The sequence below is a fragment of the Bos grunniens genome, chromosome 17 (assembly GCF_055505025.1).
Source record: "Bos grunniens cultivar Pamir isolate PY7600 chromosome 17, Bosgru_T2T1.0, whole genome shotgun sequence".
Lineage (NCBI taxonomy): Eukaryota > Metazoa > Chordata > Mammalia > Artiodactyla > Bovidae > Bos > Bos grunniens.
In genome coordinates this window covers 51,352,609-51,373,257 of record NC_141181.1, presented here as the reverse complement: position 1 = coordinate 51,373,257, position 20,649 = coordinate 51,352,609, and the positions used below count along the sequence as shown (strand labels likewise).

Below are 20,649 nucleotides of genomic sequence, written 5' to 3'. Positions count from 1 at the left end.
AGAGAGGGGGTGTCAGACAAAGGCAGCACGTTTGCACATCCAGAGACCTGCTCACGTCATGCCCTGAGCTGGGTGAAGGGAGGCACAGGCGACGAAAACACAGCCACTGCCCGCAGTGCACCCACTCATGATGATGACAAGATGCAAACAGCAGTAACTAGACAGAGCTCATTCGGTGTGTGATTATTTACCAAGCACCCAAGAGGCACCAGGAACTGGAACCCACCCAGCAAGGGACAAGCTCGGTGCCATAGGAATGGTAAAGGAGGAGAAATCAAAGCAAGGAGAAGATGCTGGCTCAAAGATACCGGCAGAGGAGTTCAGGGGATGGCATTCCAGGTGAAGGGACGGCAGAGGTGAATGCAAGGAGATGAGGAAACGCACAGTGCGTATGGAGCAGACAGTGCCTGGAAGGAATGATGGAAACTGAGGATAGAAAGACTTGAACTTGGGTGAGAGGAAGGGCCTCTGGATTGCCAAGCCAAGCAGCCTGGACTGTCTTCGGCAGGCAACACAATGATCAGAGTTGTTCGGGTGTGCACACCTCAGGTCTCCCTAACGTCCACGGGAGGGGAGAAGACACACCTGCTTCGTTCCTTCTCTCCCAGCAGCTGGTCTGTGGGATGAAGGCCAGTGTGTGAGAACAGACCCTGACTCGGATCCCTCCGAGTGAGGAATTCACACCCAGATACCTGAAGCTGAACCTCTCCGTCAACCGACCGAGAGAGGCAAACACCAGGGCATCCTCATGTGCTCAGGACAACAGACAAGCCTGACCGACAGTGAGTCAAGGAGGAAAAGAATAAGCCTCCCGCAGAAACCGGCAAAGGTCAAGAATGGGCAAATCACAGAGACAGAGCACAGCCGGCAGTGACAGGGGCCGGGAAGAGCAAAGATGGGGAGTGCTAAGGGGCACTGGGGCTCCTCTGGGGTTGATGAGAACGCTCTGGAACTAGACCGCGGCGGACGCTGCACGACATTTTGAATGTACTAAACGTCACCGAATCGTAAACTTTAAAATGGTTAACTGGATATTACAGGAACTTCACCATGATGCTAAAAAAAAGAAAGAACAAAACTCACAAGGTCTCGTCCCCTAAAACCAGCAGCCCATCAATTGCCAGCCAAGTGACCCACATTCCTGTTTGTGTGTGCCTGGCAACCTCAAATGTCTAGGTTCTTTCTGCTTTTCTTAGCAAAGCCAAGCACCGGTTTAAAATAAAAGCTGGGGTTTCACTGCTGTCTGACTTCATTTTTCCCAGAGTCCTTTCCCATCCATTGCCTTCAAGTTTCTCAACATTAATTTATTCTTCCCAGTATCTCTCTGATGTGTTGCCATATCCGGATACCCCCTGCACTGTTACATAATGTGCTTCTTTGAAGCAGCTGCTATTGCTTTATTTCAACAGCTATATTTTAAAGATGCTTGCTATCTGAGGCATAACTGGTAAACACTTGCTGGAATTAGAAAATAAATACAGGAATAAATACAATGTGAACAAATGAATGCTGTAGATTCTATCCAGAGACTGTTACCTGCATGAAAAGAAGAGTCTGGCACCCTCAGACTTGCTTTTTCTCTGTCAAAAAGGACACATGAGTGTTAGAAAGGCACTCAAGCCCTCTTAGCACCAACACTTTCTCCTGGAGATAGTCAGGAGGAGAAAAAGAATGGAAAACAGAAGTCGTATCTCACCCTATCTGCGCGCCTGCACACACTCAATTGTGTCTGACTCTGTGATCCCATGGACTGTAGCCCACCAGGCTCCTCTGTCCATGAGATTTTCCAGGCAAGAATACTGGAGCAGGTGGCCATTTCCTTCTCCAGGAGATCTTCCTGAGCCAAGGACCGAACCCTCCCCTCTTGCATCTCCTGCATTGGCAGGTGGGTTCTTTACCAGTTGAGCCACCCCAGAAGACCCCCTCGCACCATGTAAGTCAATTTTATTTAAAGCTGCCTCCTTGAACCTTTGGGGTCTTGGGCACCACCAAGGACAAGGTTTCACAATTTGAAAAACCTTGCTTCCCATTCTCCCATCTCTACCATGAGAGGAAATCAACGGAGCAAACACACGAGGAACGCCTCCCCCTCGGTAAGGGAAGCAGTCACTGAGCCAGGCCCTAGAAGATGATGAATCTCAAACAAGCTCCATCACGCCTGCAAGGCTCGGGGGAGACTGAGATGGGCTAGACCAATTTGCCATCACCTGCTCTTGCTTCAGCTTGCTTGGTTTTTTAATAGCATGTACGCATGTACATGTTTTTTCTATTTTATTTCCAAACAGATTGAGAGAGACAACGCCCAGGTAATAAGTGGTAATTAATTTATGGCTTTATGACACATCTAACCAGACCTAATTGCCCAGGATCACCATGGATTACAATTAAGGGGCTCCAGTGAGCGAGTTTCAGGACCTTACACAGCACGGAGGTTGGAGGAGAGACAGTTTTCTGAGTCCAAGAACTCCTCAAGGCCCAGAAAGGGAAATGAGTGGGTATTTCTTATCTTCAGATAAAAGACCACAGAAATACACACACAAGTGCACCCAAAGACATGTATGAGAACATTCCTAGCGCTACTAGAGTAATGGTCAATGAGCAGAGTCTTATTGGATGCCCATGAACAGTACAAGAGGTAAGGAAATGGAAGTGCGGTCCCACTGAAATACTATACAGCAATGAAAAGAGCTCTCACAACAATGGGGATGGTCTTCACCAATTCGAAAATGGGTGAAAGAAGCCAGAAATAGAGAACAAGAAATATATGCTTTATGACTCCATTTACATAAAGACCAAAGGCAGGCAAAGCCGTGGTGCTGGAAGTGAGGCCAGCGGCTGAGAGGATCACTCCTGCTCTCTTTCTCCATCCCTTTGTGGGCTTTCAAAGTGCGTATATCAGTTGGGTATCTTTCTTGTATATGTTATTTCAATGTAAAAGAAAAAATTGTATTTACATAATGCATACATAATTCCCTTGCACTTCTGAAGTTCTTTTGGCACACGTGCTAAGATGAGGCAGTGTAATTCTCAAGCCTAGCCCTTGGCAGTGGATGGATATGTTGTTTCTGCCTGCCCCGTATGCACCATCTCCTAGAACCTAGGCTTCAATTAAGCCCCTCCCCTACTTTCAGCCTCTTGCCATGTGGGTGCTGGCTCCACTCACTGGAACCAGGGGCTGAGCAGGTGCTACAGCCTGCCCAATCTGCATAGCCCACCCTTGGCCACTGATTGGCTCACAGCCAGTCATGTGATATAAGCCAGCCCAATCAGAGCAAACTCTGGGACTTTTGCTGGACTACAGAGGAGCCACAGGCCCCCTTTCTGCTGGGAGGAGGTGAGCCTGGACCCTGGAGCCAAAAGCCTCCCTGGCAATGAAACCAGTCCAGAGGAAAATCGAGCTGGCCCATGGCAAAAGGCAGCTTTGGACCACAGCTGAGCTCTGGAGCCATGCCTAATACAAAGATAAACCAAGAAGTGCCCTTTTCGGCCTAATCAAGCTGGTATAGCATCTGCCACTTGCTATGGCAACTGTGTAGCACACAGCCTACCAGGTCTCTGCACTGTCAGCTCACCTACAAGCAGAAATTCCCATAGACACCAGTGAAGAAAGAAGCAAACAGAGGAAAAGGGCAGGAGGGCCAGAAACGGCCATGCCAGAAATGGGCACTTCCAGGTCCCAGCTTCAAACACGAAGTACCTCATTCTGCCTGAACTTGGGGAAACCGTCCAACCTGCTGACAGTCCCTCCTCCCAACCCTCCTGCAAACAACCCCTCCCAAATCCCCATCTCCAGCTGACAACGTGGCTCTAATCAAACAGGCCCCAAAAGACAAGACCTAGAAAGATGAGGAATGGCTTCTTGTCCTACCAGCCCTATGAGCTCAGTCACACCCCAGCCTTGAGCCTCAATTTCCTAAGTAAGATACACCCACACATCCCTACGTTTACACACTGCGTGAGTCCCCACTACATACCGAGCACAATTCTAGAAGCTGAGGACACAGACCTGCCTACAGTGTTTACCGTCCAGTGGAGACACTTTCAGTGATTTCAGGGGGTGATGAGCACCAGGATGATAATAAAGGGTGAAAAGACAGAGTATTTGGGAGGTGGGGTGGGGAGAGCAACTTTAGAGTGGCAAATCAGAGCAGGCCTGCTGGAGGAGGTGCCATTGGAATAGACCAGGAGGAGGTGAGGGAAAGACCCATAGAGATCTACAGCAGCCTGGGGAATAGCTGATACAAAAGCCCTGAGGCAGGACCAAACAAGATATATCTTAGAAAGAGGGCAAAGGCAGTGGGGCTAAAGAATAGTTAAGGGGAAAGTACGGGAAGAAATCACATTAGAGAGACCAGCAGAGGCCACATCCCGACAACAGTGGGCCCCCCGTAAGGACTTCGCTCTACATGCATGGGTTGGACATTTAAAGAAAACGGTTAGGTTGCCAATCAGAGTCTCGGAAAGGCCCCCTGGGCGGCTGGCTGGAACCATGTCCAATAGAACTTCCTATGATAATGAAAATATTCTCTTTCTGTACTGTTCATCCCATAGGACAGTCATTCGACTCAGCACATGAAGGTGGGGACCATCTGAAATATGGCCAATGAAATAAGGCACTGCTTTTTTAATTTGATTTCAATCAAACCAATTTCAATTTATTGATTTCTTTTTTTGTTTTTTCTGGCCATGTCATGTCATATGCAGGATCTTAGTTCCCCGACCAGGAATCGAACCCACACCCCTTGGAGTGGAAGCCTTAACCACCGGGCCACCAGGGAAGTCACCGATTTCAATTTAAATAGCCACATAAGGGGAACACACTGGGAATTCTGAGAAATGGGTGGCACAGAGGGTAGCCACAATGCAAGAGGAAGGCCAACTGAAGGGCCCTGGACCATGAGGCAGCAGGAAGACAGGAAGGACTCAGGAATTAATTTGAAGGCCGGGCTTGCCAGTGACCTGGACGAGGGTCAGGAGAGGGAGATTGCGCTGACATCCAAGTCTCCACAGTAAGCACATGAGGCGGGGTGCCTCGAGGACTGGCACACAACCAGAAAACACTGACGATGCTAGAGGACAATGCGGCAGCGCCAGCGGCCACACCCAAGCCCGTAACTGCACGCCGCTGAACAAGGTTTTTTTAATTAATTATCTTTTGTGGTTTTTTGGCCATGCCATGCGACAGGCATGCTGGATCTTAGTTTCCTGATCAAGGATCGAACCTGAGCCCCCTGCAGCGGAAGTGCGGAGCCTTAACCACTGGACAGCCAGGGAAGTCCGACGCTGAACAAGATTTCATGGAACTCAGGCCGTTGCCAGCTTCCTTTCCTCCCCAGATGAGGGGAAAGGTCCTCCCTACGATGCCTCATTTTTAAGCTACCTATCATGGCCGGGGAGGCAGAATGATGCCCCTCCCAAAGATGTCTGCTTCCTAACCCCTAGGACCTGTGGATTACAAAGGTTACAAAGGGAATTAGGCTACAGGAGGGATGAGGGCTGCTAATCAGCTTAAAATAGGAGTGTGGCCTAGATTATCCAGGTAGGCCAGATATAGTCTCCAGGGCCCTTAAAACTGGAAAAAGGAAGCACAAATGTATCAGAAAAAGAAATGTGACCACAGGAGTGGGATCAGAGAGCTCTGATGTTGCTGGTTTTGAAAATGGAGGAAGGGAACCCTGAGCGAGGAGTTCTAGGGGTCTCTGGAAGCTGGAAGCAGTGACAGATTTTCTTTTCTGGGGCTCCAAGTCACTGCGGATGGTGACTGCAGCCTTGCAATTAAGAGATGCTTGCCCCTTGGAAGCAAAGCTATGACAAACCTAGACAAGGTATTAAAAAGCAGAGACATCACTTTGCCAACAAAGGTCCATCTAGTCAAAGCTATGGTTTTTCCAGTAGTCATGTACAGATGGACCATCCACACATGAGAGTTGGACCATAAAGGCGGCTGAGTGCTGAAGAATTGATGCTTTGGAAGTGTGGTGCTGGAGAAGACTTTTGAGAGTCCCTTCGAATGCAAGGAGATCAAATTAGTCAATAATGAAGGAAATCAGTCCTGAATATTCATTGGAAGGACTGATGCTGAAGCTCCAATACTTTGGCCACCTGATGTGAAGAGCTGACTCACTGGAAAATACCCTGATGCTGGGAAAGATTGAGGGCAGGAGGAGAAGTGGGTGGCAGAGGATAAGATGGTTAGATACCATCACCGACTCAATGGACATGAATTAGAGAAAACTCCGGGAGACAGCGAAGCACAGAGGAGCCTGGAGTGCTGCAGTCTATGAGGTTGCAAAGAGTCCGACACAACTGAGTGACTTAACAACAAAAACTAGAAGCTGGAAAAGGCAAGGAAACAGAGACACCCCTTCTACCTCCAGAAAGGAATGCAGCCTGCTGACACCTGGCTCTTAGCATGGGGAGGCCTGTGTCGGACTTCTAAACCACAGGAGTCCTTAAGATCGTAAACCTGTGCTATTCCAGGCCACCAAGTTTGTGGGAATTTATTACGACAGCAACAGATACACATGGCACATTTTTTTTTTGAGTTATCTTCCTGGCCCCTCACTATCTCTGGACTAATGGAATTATCAAAGGTACAGAGGCCAGGCATTAAAGAGACAGACAAGCCCCCCGGCACGGGCCCCACCTCCCGCCCTCCCACAGGGACGACACGTACTGAACCTGCAGGTGCTGACGTTTTGGATTCCGGACTCCCGGCAGGGGCAGAAGCCCTCGTTGGGCGGGTAGACGGACCCGTTGGCAAATAAGGTGCTGGGAGCCACGAAGCGAAAGGTGGGGATGCCTCCAAACACCCCCTGCTCCTTGTAGACGAGCTTCATGGACCTGCAGGGACAGATGATGTAGGATGACATCCCAGCAGGCGGTGACCGGAACTGGGTGGCCTGAGTAAACTCACTCCCCACAGGCACGGCCACCCCCGTTCCCCGCCTCGTCCCAGTTTGCTCCGTCTCTCCCTGGCAAATTACAACAACCTCCTTATGTGTCTCCCTGCCTCCACCACCTACACCAATCCATTCTCCACAAGCTTTAAAACAAGGACAAAATATATCACAACAACCCCGCATAAGACTGCAACTACTTCCAGTCTAGAATAAAATCCAACGTCATCACCATGGCCACAGGCTTCTATAGGATTCAGCCCCTGCTAACTGGAGAAGACTCTTGAGAGTCCTTTGGACTGCAAGGAGATCATCAGTCAATCCTAAAGGAAATCCACCCTGAATATTCACTGGAAGGACTGATGCTGAAGCTGAAGCTCCAATACTTCAGCCACCTGATGCAAACAGCTGACTCACTGGAAAAGACCCTGATGCTGGGAAAGATTGAAAGCAAAAGGAGAAGGGGGCCGCAGAGGATGAGATGGTTTCACAGCGTCACTGATTCAATGGACATGAATGTGAACAAACTCTGGGAGATAGTGGAGGACAGAGGAACCTAGCGTGCCGCAGTCCATGGGGTCGCAAAGAGTCGGACACAACTTTAGCAACTGAACAATAACCCGGCAACACCATGTACTGCACCCCAGGGGCCTCCTGGCCATTATTCCCACATGCTCCCTCCTGCCCCAGGGCCTTTGTACCTGCTGCTCCCAGTGCCTGGAATGTTCCTCCCTCTTATTCCCACATCAGACTTCAGTTCTTCACTCAGGTCCTGTTTCGGCTGTCACCTCCGCAGGGAGCAGCACCATCACCCACCCCCATTCACCCTCTTTCCGTTCACCTGGCCTTATTGCTCAAAGGCGCTTCTAAACTTGAACATGGCCTGTGGATCAGAACCAGCCCACCTGTCCTATCCACGGGGTCCACTCAGCATACATGGCCTTGGAGCCCTTGAAATGGGGCCAGTCCAAGTTGGGATGTGGCTATGTCAAATACACTCCAGATTCCTATGGCTTGATACCTCCAAACAATTGGGTAAACAATTGAAAACAGCTCTTCAATATTTTTCTTTCTCTTTTTTTTTTTGCCACACTGCATAGTTTGTGGAACTTCCCTGGCCAGGGACAGAACCCATGCCCCCTGCAGTGGAAGTGTGGAGTCTCAACCACTGGACCCCCAGGCAAGTCCATCTTTAGTATTTTACATTTGTTTACCCACTGTGACATGATACCATTTTGGATCTCCTGGGTCCAATAAAACATCATTAAAATGACTTTACCTGATTTTTCCTTAATGCAGCCATTAGGAAATTTAAAATTGTGGATGGGACTTGTATTATATTTTTATTGGAGAGTATCACCCTAGACAATAGTATCAGGTCAATGCTAAATTTTCTCATTATGGTGGTTTGAGGTGGTTACATAAGGAAATGCCCTTGTTTTTAGAAAACACCCACTGAAGTATTTAGGTGTCCAACATACTCTCAAAGGGTCCAGAAAAAATATACAGAGAGAACAGAGGGAGGGAAGGAGAGAGAGAGGGAGAGAGAGAAGTCAGGAGGATAAAGCTGATGGGGCAAAAGAAACAATCAGGAAAACTGGAGAAGGGAATGCAGAGAAACAGCTTCCCTCGTGGCTCCGAGGTAAAGAATCCGCCTGCCAAGCAGGAAATGCAGGAGACGAGGGTTCCGTCTCTGGGTCGGGAAGATCCCCTGGAGAAGGAAATGGCAACCCACTCCAGTACTCTTGCCTGGAGAATCCCATGGACAGAGGAGCCTGGCAGGCTACAGTCCACGGGGTGACAAAAGAATCAAACACGACTTAGCGACATTTTAAACAACAGCAAATGCAGAGAAAACTGCACTTTCTGGGAACACTTCTCTAAGTTGAAATTTCTAATTTCAGGAAGTGAACACACACAGAACAGAAACACCTCCACTCTCTGACCCTCCCCTGCAGGTCCATGGGCCTGAGTCCCCTGCCAGGACACAACCCCCAGGGACCAAGGACCCGGCCATCCTGTCTCTGCAGGGACCCCAGTGCCTCGCGCAGACAGGGCTGTGTCAAGATCTGCTAGGGTGGCAGGTGAGTCTCTTGAATTCACATCAGTGAAATCCCAAGCAAAGGATTTTTCCAGAGTGGCCTCAACAGAGGAGCCGAGGACAGGGAAACACCCAGAGAACGGCTCTAGGAGCCGCTGTCTCTTCTCATCCCTCTGCCGGGGCCACTGGAATTGTTTAGCCCCAAGCTGACCTCCGAGGCTGTACTCTGGAAAGTGGAGGGGCTGCAAGAGAGGCATCCGGGCCTCTCAGCACCCAACTGGAAACAGGGCAGCTGGCCCAGGGAGCCCATCGTTGCCTTATTCCACGGCCCCTTGCCATCTTGCCCATTTTCTGTCCATCACCACCACCAAGCCCCAACAACCGCCAGCAGCCTCCCTGGGCCTTGCAAAAGCACCACCAGTTGGAGTTCGGCTCTTCATGGAGCAGCCAAAGAGAATTCAAGCGGGCGCCAGGGGCCAGTGGACATGCAGAAGAGCCAGGCGCTTTCCAAGCACACGCCACAAGCCACTTGGTTCGGCTCTGAGCATCCACAAAGCAGAAGGAGGCCCTGTCACACATCAGGGCAATTACCGGCAGGCCTCAGGGCTGTAAAATTCCAGCGAGGATTCAGGGGTCATAAATGGTGCCCACATCTGCCCGGAAGTTCCGTTAATCATGTTGCACTGATCGGAATGCCAATAGTTGACCTGTGGGGAAGCATTTAAACACGGCCTCTTAGTCAAGCAAGAACTCATAAAGACTTGGACACTGCCCACGTGACTTGGAGCTCCGACTTCACACACCATGTGAAGTCACCACCCAATTGAGAGAAGCCAGTCCTCCTGGATAGACGTCCTGGTGCAAGGAGATCAGGCTGTGTAGACAGACAGCCAGAGAGACTATCGATGGCAGCTCCCCATTCCCTGACCGTGCGTCCCTGAACGTACAACTTTGCTGGGGACTCAGTAACTTCATCTGTAAAGCGGACCTGTCACTCACACCTCCAAGGAGCACAGTGAGCGGGAGAGACAGACATCATCACCTCTCAGACAGGAAGTGGGCAGACACGTCATCAAAACAGTCAAGTGAGAAGGTAGTTCCATAAGTAAAATATTTAAAATCATAATGGTCGCTACCAGGAGATTACAAAAACCGTAGTTGCTTCTGGAGAGTGACACTCGGACAGAAAAAAAAAAAACTTCTCACTTTTTACCCATCTGTCCCAGTAGAAGGTTTTTAAGCATATGTTCATATGTGTGTATGTGTGTATGTGTGTGTGTGTATATATGTACATCATATTGGGCCTCCCTGGTGGCTCAGTGGCAAGGAATCCACCTGCGAATGCAGGAGACACGGGTTTGATCCCTGGGTCGGGAAGATCCTCTGGAGAAGGAATTGACAACCCACTCAGGTATTCTTGCCTGGGAAATCCAATGGACAGAGGAGCCTGGTGGGTACAATCCATGGGGTCGCAAAAGAATTGGACATGACTTAGAGACTACACAACAACCACATACATATACACACACACATATTTTGGCCACACCATGCTGCATGTGGGATCTTAATTCCCCGACCAGAGACTGAACCCGGGCCCCCTGTAGTGGAAGCTCAGAGTCCTAACCCCTGGACCACCTGAGAAGTCCCTGTACATTTTTATCTTGAGAAAGCAAGCCAAAGAGAATTTCCACAGTGTCCATTCAGAATGGTTATTGCTGGTTGCGATGGTAATCCTGTCAGTCCGGGCCCTGATGGGGGATAATCTGTCCCCAGCCCTCAGCCCAGAGGATAATCTATTACAGCCCTCTCTGCAACCGTCACCCTGATGAGCGTTTGGAAGGTGTGGGCACCACCACCACATAATCATTTTCATGAGAAATGCTGAAAGGCCACTCAGGTGAAAAAAGCAAGTTGCAAAACAATGCACACAGTATGATTTCATTCTGCTCCTAGAAGAAAAAAAAAAAATCGCACCTCAAATGGATAAAAATACACAGGAAGAATATACCCAATACCGATAACTGTGGGTTTCCTCTGTAGTTCGGGTGGGAATGGGGCTGGGCGTGTGAAGACATACAAAGTGCACTTTATATCTGTCTCTATTATTTTATTTTTTAATGTGAATGTCTTCCTGTGTTTCTAGTGCAATTTTTTTTTTTACTCAATCTTTTAGTACAAAGGATGGCTGTATCTTCAGTGTAATATTTTTGAAGCATTCTTGTAAGTGAAGCACCAAAGGAAAGAAACAATGGGGTCCCTAGCATACAGTAGGTGCTAAATAAATGATATGCCCCACCCACCCACTGGGAACCAAGAACTAGTTTTCCTTTTGTTTCGTTTTGGCCACGCCTTGCTGCAAGTGGACAGAACTTCCCCCAGGAGGGATCGAACCCACCTCTGCTGCAGTGGAAGGGCAGAATCTTAACCACCGGGCTGCCAGGAAAGTCCTAGCTGAGGCTTTGCTTGCTTGCTCAATCCTGTCTGACTCTTTGCAACCTCATGGACTGCAACACACTAGGCTCCTTTGTCCATGGGATTTTTCAAACAAGAAAGAATACTGGAGTGGGATTGCATTTCCTCCTCCAGGGATCTCCTACTTGGCAGGCGCGTTGTTTACCACTAAGCCACCTAGAAAGTCCTGCTGCTGCTGCTGCTAAGTCACTTCAGTCGTGTCCGACTCTGTGTGACCCCATAGTCGGCAGCCCACCAGGCTCCCTCGTCTCTGGGATTCTCCAGGCAAGAACACTGGAGTGGGTTGCCATTTCCTTCTCCAATGCATGAAAGTGAAAGTGAAGTCGCTCAGTTGTACCCGACTCTTAGTGACCCCATGGACTGCAGCCTACCAGGCTCCTCCATCCATGGGATTTTCCAGGCAAGAGTACTGGAGTGGGGTGCCATTGCCTTCTCTAGTTGAGCCTTAAACACAGATAAGGTCTGGGACTCAAGAGCATCTCCCCTACAGATGCAATCCCCTCCTCTGTTTTGTTTCTTTAACTGAAGCATAGCTGATTTATAATGTTGTGTTAGTTTCAGGTGTACAGCAAAGTGATTCCACTTTACATACACATGTATCTATTCTTTTTCAGATTCTTTTCCCATTTAGGTTATTAAGGAATATTGAGCAGCACTCCCTGTGCTACACAGGAGATCCTCGTTGGTTGTCTGTTTTAAATATACCAGTGTGTACACGTCAATCCCAAACTCCTGTTTTAAGAGGAAGAAGGTGCTCTGGGCGGTGGATCCCAGCCCTTGCCACCCCCACCTGGTCCCTGCACAGGATGGCTGTCACCTCTTGCCCTCACCTTGCTGACTCCATTCCACTTGTCCACGAGGTGGATCCTGCTGAAGTTTTTGACCCCTGTGAACACGGTGAAGAGGCCAGAATCGGAGTTGTTGAGCTGCAGACAACAGCAGAGAATGACATCTTTAAGCCCCAGGATGGAGGTAAAGGACATGGGGAGTCAATACTCAGGCCCCCCACAGGCTGCTCCCCCTTCACCCAGAGAACAGGGGCCTCATTGTCTTGTTCACCGCTGCAAGTCCAGCACTGGGGGAGTCGAGAGGAGGAGGACTTGAGGGCTTTCTAGGAGGGACACTCCTCTGAACACCACATCCGTCCTAGAAAACGTCCCATTTTCCCTTCCTAACTCCAGGAAAGTCTGGTTCTCCTCTCAGGTGAACGGTAGGGTCACCCCATCCCATTCCCCAGATTACAAGAAAGCATGGCCACGTGACCTCTTCGATCAGTGAAAACAATCAGTGAGAAAGGAGAGAAAGGATAATGTCACTTCCGGGTGGGAGCTTTAAGAGCTGATCATGCACATGTCACTGTGCTTTCTATCACTGCTATCGAGACCAGAGAAGCATGTATCCAGCAGAAGCCTCCCTCAGCCTGGGTCCCTGAGTGACCACAAAGAGCAGAGGAGCCCTGGTCACCCACACTAGAACTGGCATACAAGTAAGAAATTAACCTTTGCTGTTCTAAGCCATGGAGATCTGGGGGCTGCTTAACCTGGCCTATCCTGAAACATACAGGCAAAGAGAACTTGATGTTTATCAAGTTCTTTCCAGACAGAAAGTCCAGGCTTTGGCACCCTGAGGGAATTTCTTAGAAAAAGATTTCTAATTCAAAGCAAAACTGTGCAAAGCACACACAAAAAAATCAGTGGCCGCTGGGTAAAATTTAGAAAGCACCCTTTTACTTCTGAGGATGCGGTATAATGTAAGGTACAGCACCCGTGAGGAACTCAGTAGGGGTTGTTTACCGGCCAAATAGCTACATTGATTACTGACTGGGTAAGCCAACAGGGCCTAAGTTCAAAGCCTGCTCTAGCTTCCTGATATCAGTGTGCCCTGTCATTTGTCCATTCAGAGCTTCAAGAGCCCAAACTTCAGCCAGTATAAAGAGACAGTAACAGACACCACTACAAAGAGACACTGGGAGTGTTAAAAGACCTAATGTGTAAAAACTGTTCAGGATAGTGCCTAAGAAATAGTAACATCTCCAAATGCTAGCCTTTATTTTTATTATTGCTGTTATTATTATTAATAAATGCTCACCCAAAATAATACTATCATAATAATTATAACCAAGTGTATCAGAGACTTCTAGTTACTCCCCAGAGTCCATTCTCCCCTTTCTCCTTCATATCAAAACCCAAACCTTACTCAGAGCATCAACACACTAGCTGTAAGTTAACATTTTCCAGCTTCCCTTGCAGCTAAGTGTAGCCACAGGTCTAGTTCTGGCTAACGGAAAACAAGTGGAAATTGGTTTTCTCCGTCCCAAAGAGGGAAACAGCCAGGACGTGTTGCTTTGTCCTCAACTCCCCCGACTGCCCCTAAATCCCCTACCACTTCTTCCTTCCTGCTGCTACCTGGAAAGCCAGGACGTGTTGCTTTGTCCTCAACTCCCCCGACTGCCCCTAAATCCCCTACCACTTCTTCCTTCCTGCTGCTACCTGGAAAGTGAGTGTGATAGCTGGTGCCCCAGCAGCCTCTTGGACCATGCAGTAATCTTGAGTATGGAAACCACACTCTAAGGTGAGAGCAGAGTAGTAAAATTCTAGATCCCTGAAGAGTGGGAAGCCACCACACCAACACTGCTGGGCTATTGCTTTGGAATTTCCACTATACCTAGTCAAAAATAGTTTATAAGCATGTGACTCAATCTCTAATAACTTTCATTTGTTTACCAGTTTACAGTTTGCTTTGACAAGAATCATGTCACTTACCTTAAACCTGTCAACTTATCCACACACCCAGAACCTGTCATCCTGCTCAAAAATGTACTGAGCAGCTATCACATGCCTATAACTGAATCATGATTTCTCCCTCCTACTACCCCCAACACCAGATCAGCAGAGCCCCAAAAGGAAACTCAGGCTGGAGCAACTCAGAGGGCTGTTTACAATCTGTGATTGAGGGAGCCAAGGTCAGGGATCAGAGGTCAGGGATCTAACTCTACATCAGATCATGACTCAGGATCCCAAGCACTGACACCACTAGGTTATGAGGGATCACGATTAAGATAAAGCAGGCAACTCAGAGCAAAGCAATAGTTGGCATTTTTGACCTGCCTCCCCAGCAGCCATTCCCCTTTCTTCCAGCACCAACCTCCAACCATCTAAGCTCAGCCCCAGTCACATCATTTGAGCCTGGATCAAACTGTGCCTGAATCTCCCTACAGTTTTCAGTTATATGAACCAATAAATCAATAAATAGAATTTAACTGAAACTGGCTTTGGCTTAAGCCAGTTTCAGTTAGGTTTTCTGTCACTGACAACCCACAGCTCCTGGGGCCTCTGCCAGCTCCAAAAGCAAGCTGGTAACTGGTTTCCAGGCTGTGTCAGTGGGGGACAAGACAGCGGCCCTGAACTTCTCACTGGGCCACACTTACCTCAGCAAATAAGCCGAACTTGCCCTTGAAGGGGAGCGAGTTTGGGAAGTACTGATTGATGAGGTGGATTAAGGGGTCGTCATAGCCCCACATGATCTCGCCAACAGTGCGGTTCATGAAGGCACGCTGGCCAAGCGTGCTGAACGCCAAGGTCATCATCAGCTTCAAGAGCCCGGGCCTGTTCTCCATCATCATCGATGCACTCTGCAGAGCCAGGGGACACCACAGGTTAGAGGCTAGACACAGCTTGTCTGCCCTCCCTGGACCTCAAGCCAAGCTTCAAGGCACAGCCATCCCGGGACGTGGTCAGGCCTAGAAGGATCCCTGCAGTGGGCATCTGGGGCATCCGGAACCATTCCCTGATCCTTCAGTAACAGGACCACCTGTGCTCTCGGGTTCAGGCCGACTTAACTCCACCCCGAGCCCCAGAGGCAGTCGTGTGCCTTAGTCCTGGTTAATCAGAAACCTTCCTCTCTCTGGCTTCAGTGATTGATCTGGGAATATGTATGCAGCCCCATCAGAACCAACAAGCCACAAGGAGCAAACCAGCTGGGGTTGTGGGGTAGAGAGGGAAGGTGGCTCTGGCTGCCTTTGAACGTGGTGTGTGTAAGACTGCAGCCACCCTGAGGGGTGGATCTACCAGAACATGGAACCGACACAGATCTGGGCAACCTCATTTGCACTCTGGATCAAGCCACACCTGAAACCAGGCCAACTCCTGCCCTTTCAGTAACATGAGCCCATAAATGCCCTTTTTACTTATGCCAATTTAGAGTACCTTTCACTGTCACCTTATAGGCAAAGAATCTTAATGCAGACTGTACTCTACTTCCTTAGCATCTCCCTTCCAAACTCCAAGAGCCCCAAGCACCAGTTCTACCTAGTATCTGGGTGCTTAGAATATGGGCGAATTTATTTTCGAATTTTTGTTTTCCTCTGGAGATAACATCTTGGCACTTGGTTTACTTTTTAAAGGTGCCTCATCCAATGACTGTGTGGATCACAATAAACTGGAAAATTCTGAAAGAGATGGGAATACCAGACCACCTGACCTGCCTCTTGAGAAATCTGTATGCAGGTCAAGAAGCAACAGTTAGAACTGGACATGGAACAACAGACTGTTCCAAATAGGAAAAGAAGTATGTCAAGGCTGTATATTATCATCCTGCTTATTTAACTTATATGCAGAGTACATCATGAGAAACGCTGGACTGGAAGAAACACAAGCTGCAATCAAGATTGTCGGGAGAAATATCAATGACCTCAGATATGCAGATGACACCACCCTTATGGCAGAAAGTGAAGAGGAACTCAAAAGCCTCTTGATGAAAGTGAAAGTGGAGAGCAAAAAAGTTGGCTTAAAGCTCAACATTCAGAAAACGAAGATCATGGCATCCGGTCCCATCACTTCATGGGAAATAGATGGGGAAAGAGTGGAAGCAGTGTCAGACTTTATTTTTCTGGGCTCCAAAATCACTGCAGATGGTGACTGCAGCCATGAAATTAAAAGACGCTTACTCCTTGGAAGGAAAGTTATGACCAACCTAGATAGCATATTGAAAAGCAGAGACATTACTTTGCCAACAAAGGTCCATCTATTCAAGGCTATGGTTTTTCCTGTGGTCATGTATGGATGTGAGAGTTGGACTGTGAAGAAGGCTGAGCGCCGAAGAATTGATGCTTTTGAACTGTGGTGTTGGAGAAGACTCTTGAGAGTCCCTTGGACTGCAAGGAGATCCAACCAGTCCATTCTGAAGGAGATCAGCCCTGAGATTTCTTTGGAAGGAATGATGCTGAAGCTGCAACTCCAGTACTTTGGCCACCTCATGCGAAGAATTGACTCATTGGAAAAGACTCTGATGCTGGGAGGGATTGGGGGCAGGAGAAGAAGGGGACGACAGAGGATGAGATGGCTGGATGGCATCACTGACTTGATGGACGTGAGTCTGAGTGAACTCCAGGAGTTGGTGATGGACAGGGAGGCCTGGCGTGCTGCAATTCACGGGGTCGCGAAGAGTCGGACACGACTGAGCGACTGAACTGAACTGAACATCCAGTATCTGAGCTTCCCTGGTAGCTCAGCTGGTAAAGAAACTGCCTGCAAAGCAGGAGACCTTGGTTCGATTCCTGGGTTGGTAAGTTCCCCTGGAGAAGGAATATGCTAGTCACTCCAGTATACTTGGGCTTCCCTGGTGGCTCAAATGGTAAAGAATCCACCTGCAATGCAGAATACCTGGGTTCGATCCCTGGGTTGGGAAGATCCCTTGCAGGAGGGCATGGCAACCCACTCCAGTATTCTTGCGGGGAGAATCCCCAAGGACAGAGGAGCCTGGTGGGCTACAGTCCATGCGGTCACAAATAGTCAGACGCGACTGAACAATAAGCACAAACACATCCAGTATCTAATCTCTACCTGTAGAAAGGGGAAGGGAACCAGCATTTTCTTAAACATAAAGGTCTGATTCCATAAGAATTCACAAGGGTCTCTTAACATTATAATTTTTAGGGTAATAAATAGATGGGTTTCATTTATTTTGTATGAATACTGGCATCGTGTTTCTCTAAGTCAGTATTTCTTCTTTTTCTTTCCTTTTTGGCTGTGTCAGGTCTCAGTTGCGGCATGCAGAATCTTTCGTTGTGGCGTGTGGGCTTAGTTACCCCACGGCATGTGGGATCTTGGTTCCCCGGCCAGAGATCAAACCTGTATTCCCTACACTGCAAGGTGGATTCTTAACTACTGGACCACCAGGGAAGTCTCTTAGATGGTTTTTAAAAATCGTAAAAGGATATAAAGTAAAAGTCCCTCTCTAACCTGTGACCCTCCTCTTCCTAATCTCCTCCCCCAAGACAACCCACTGCTCTGGGTTCTTGAGTATTCCTGCAGGAAACATCAACGCCAGAAGTCAGCAAGCCGTGGTCCACGGGCCAAAGCCAACCCATGGCCTGCTTTTTACAGTCCAGGAGCTAAGATGTTCTGTATGTTTTCAAATGGTTGAAAGAAAAACAGAAGAAGACCGTATGAAAAACATGAAAATTATATGAAACTCACATTTCAGTATATCCACAAAATAGGTCTCTTGGCATATAGCCACGCCCACTCATTTGTTTTTGTCTTGGGCTTCTTTTGCATTTTAAAAATATTTATTTATTTATTTGGCTGCTTCAAGTCTTGGTTGAGGCATGCAGGATCCTTCATTACAGCATATGACCAGGCGCCATCCCTGACCAGGGGTCGAACCCAGGCCGCCTATATTGGGAGCTCGGAGCCTTAGCCATTGGACCACCAGGGAAGCCCCTGCTTTTGCATTATAATGGCAGACTTGAACAGCTGCAACAGAGAACATCTAGCCCTCAAAGCCTAAAACATCTGTTATCTGGCCCTTTATAGAAAAAGCCCAGCTGGTCGAGGCATGTACAAGCACGTGTGTAAGTGAGTGTGTGCATGCATGCAAGTATTTCTCCTTCAGAAACAGTAAGTAGGGGCACTATGCTTGTGTTCGATTTTCCATAGTTAGACATAACTAAGAGACTGCTCCACGACACCCTCTGCAGCCCTGCCTCCTTTTGCTGGATGTATACTAATCCACTGCTCGTCTGCAGTAGATATCACAACATAACTCCCCATGATGATCAGTAGATGTTTGCTCTGAAAACGTTGCTGAAATAAACATCCTTGAGAACAAACATCTTTGCCCACATGTGTTATTCTACCAAGAGGACACATTCCTACCTATGGAAACTTCTGAAGTCAGGGGCACATGCAATTTACATCGAAAATCACTTCAATTTAAGTTGAAAATTACCTTCCAACAGCTCATACCAGTTCCGTTCCTAACGACAGTGTCTGTTCCCACAAACGCTCCTACGCCCTGGGCATTTATCACACAGTCTTTGCCAACCTAATTGGTGGGGGAAAGTGACTTCACTGCCTAAACACACACATCTGACTCTGAGGGAGGCAGCAGCAAGGCTTCAGGCTGTATTTATCTGAGCTTTCATCCTGTCCACCCAACAGACTTCGCAGGTGCATTCACATCTGATCCTGAGCCCAGACTGGGGCCAGCCCCGGGGCACACAGCTGCTGACCCTCAACTGGGTGGACAGAGGATTGAATGGGAGGCTGAGTGCCACAGAGTGGCAGCCTCATAGACCAAACTAGTTTCAAAACCCTAACCTGCTACCTGCTAGTTGAGTGACTTTAGATAAGTCACCTAACCTCTCTGTTCTTCAGTTTTCCTCTTCTACAAACAGAAAATAATAGTACCTAATGATCGTGGGATTGCTGACAAGTAAACAGGTAGTATGTGTGAAGCCTGACACACAAGTTCTAACACGTAGTGTCAGCAAGATGCTCACACAGCAGACCTGAGACAGTTCTCTCTAGAAAGGCCTGACCCTTGCTGGCGTCTGAGATCCTGATGTTAGGAGGGCTCCCACCGCTTCCTAACTGATAAGAGGGGTTCACTGTGCCTGGACTGTACCACCTGCTTTCCTGGAACGCAGATCCGTGCCAGACAGAGGGCATCTCCGTGACGAGCCCCCAATAAATACCCACTAGGCGCTGAGTCTCTGTAGTGAGCATTCCTGGTAGGGGAGACCTACCTGTGTGTGGTCATAAATCACCGCTCAAGGAATGAAGCGTGACTCCCCTGGGAGGTGGCTCTGGAAGCCTGCGTCTGGTCACCATCCCACGTGCCCTTTCCCTCTGTGGATTCTCTTCTGCCTCCTTCCACTCTACCAAACTACAGCCAAGAGCACAACCATATACGCCGGGTCCTGCGAGCGCTACGAATGAGTCAGCGAACCTGGGGGTGGTCTTGGGGGCCCCGGCACACATGGCAGGCAGGCAGTAAGCCCAGCTACTTCTGTGACTCTTACCTGCAGAGAATGGACATCCTGTCCACAATCTCCCTCCAAACACCACAGACAAGCACACAGCACCCCCATTCAGCTTCCCACAAGTACTCCCTTTTGGAGAGTCTAGATTTGTATTTGTTGTTGTTGCACACGATTAGGGGTTTAACCCGCGTACCCCTGCAGTGGAAGTCTTAACCACTGGACTACCAGGGAAGTCCCTAGATCTGCAGATTGAAAAGGGAAAGGCCATGACTTTGACCAATGCTCCCAACCAGAGACCAAGGTGCACCCAGGAAGCCCGCCGAGTCAACCCAGGAGCCACAGATTGAGCCCTCAAGGGACCGCCCAGTGCAAGGGGCAGGCGGAGAGACGACCAGGGGTATCTCACCAAGACCAGGATGTTGGGCATGACGATGTAGTCGCTCTCCTGGCCGAGGGACTTATCCGGCTGGAACTGGTAGCTGCGGTACTCCAGGAAGGACACCGTGTCATTGTTGTTGAAGGTGATGTTGCTCTTGTGCCTGAACTCCCTGTGGGGGAGGGAGCCGGTGGGTCAGCTGCCAGGAGCCCGGGGGCCCCTCGGCTGTCTGTGTGCCGAGCTTGACTGCCTCCTACACGTCTGTTCCACCACCCACCCACTGTGGTATGTGCTTAGTCGCCTCTTTGTGACCCCAAGGACTGTATGTAGCCCTCCAGGATCCTCTTAAAGTGAAAGTATTAGTCACTCAGTTGTGTCCGACTCTTCAGGACCCCATGGACTGGGGCCTGCCAGGCTTCTCTGTCCATGGGATCTTCCAGGCAAAAATACTGGATTGGGTTGCCATTTCCTTCTCCAGGGGATCTTCCTGAGCCAGGGGTCGAAGCCGGGTCTCCTGGGTCTCCTGCATCGGCAGGCGGATTCTTTACCACTGAGCCACCTGGGAAGCCCACCTACTGCAGGACAAGCACAGAAG

At 49.0% G+C, this 20,649-nt stretch overlaps 1 protein-coding gene across 4 annotated transcripts in view; it reads right to left on the bottom strand.

Moving 5' to 3' along the window:
- SCARB1 (scavenger receptor class B member 1) overlaps positions 1 to 20,649 on the bottom strand; it is a 93,280-nt gene that overhangs the window by 21,320 nt on the left and 51,311 nt on the right. For 2 of the 4 annotated variants that reach the window (XM_086347283.1, XM_086347284.1), the window contains exons 3-7: positions 20,085 to 20,226; positions 14,840 to 15,043; positions 12,243 to 12,338; positions 9,532 to 9,647; positions 6,677 to 6,843 (exon numbers count right to left, since the gene is read on the bottom strand). In XM_086347283.1, the coding sequence (XP_086203409.1) occupies positions 6,677 to 6,843; positions 9,532 to 9,647; positions 12,243 to 12,338; positions 14,840 to 15,043; positions 20,085 to 20,226 (725 nt within the window). The remainder of the gene's footprint in view (positions 1 to 6,676; positions 6,844 to 9,531; positions 9,648 to 12,242; positions 12,339 to 14,839; positions 15,044 to 20,084; positions 20,227 to 20,649) is intronic. The other 2 variants (XR_015144429.1, XR_015144430.1) reach the window with 1 other exon arrangement.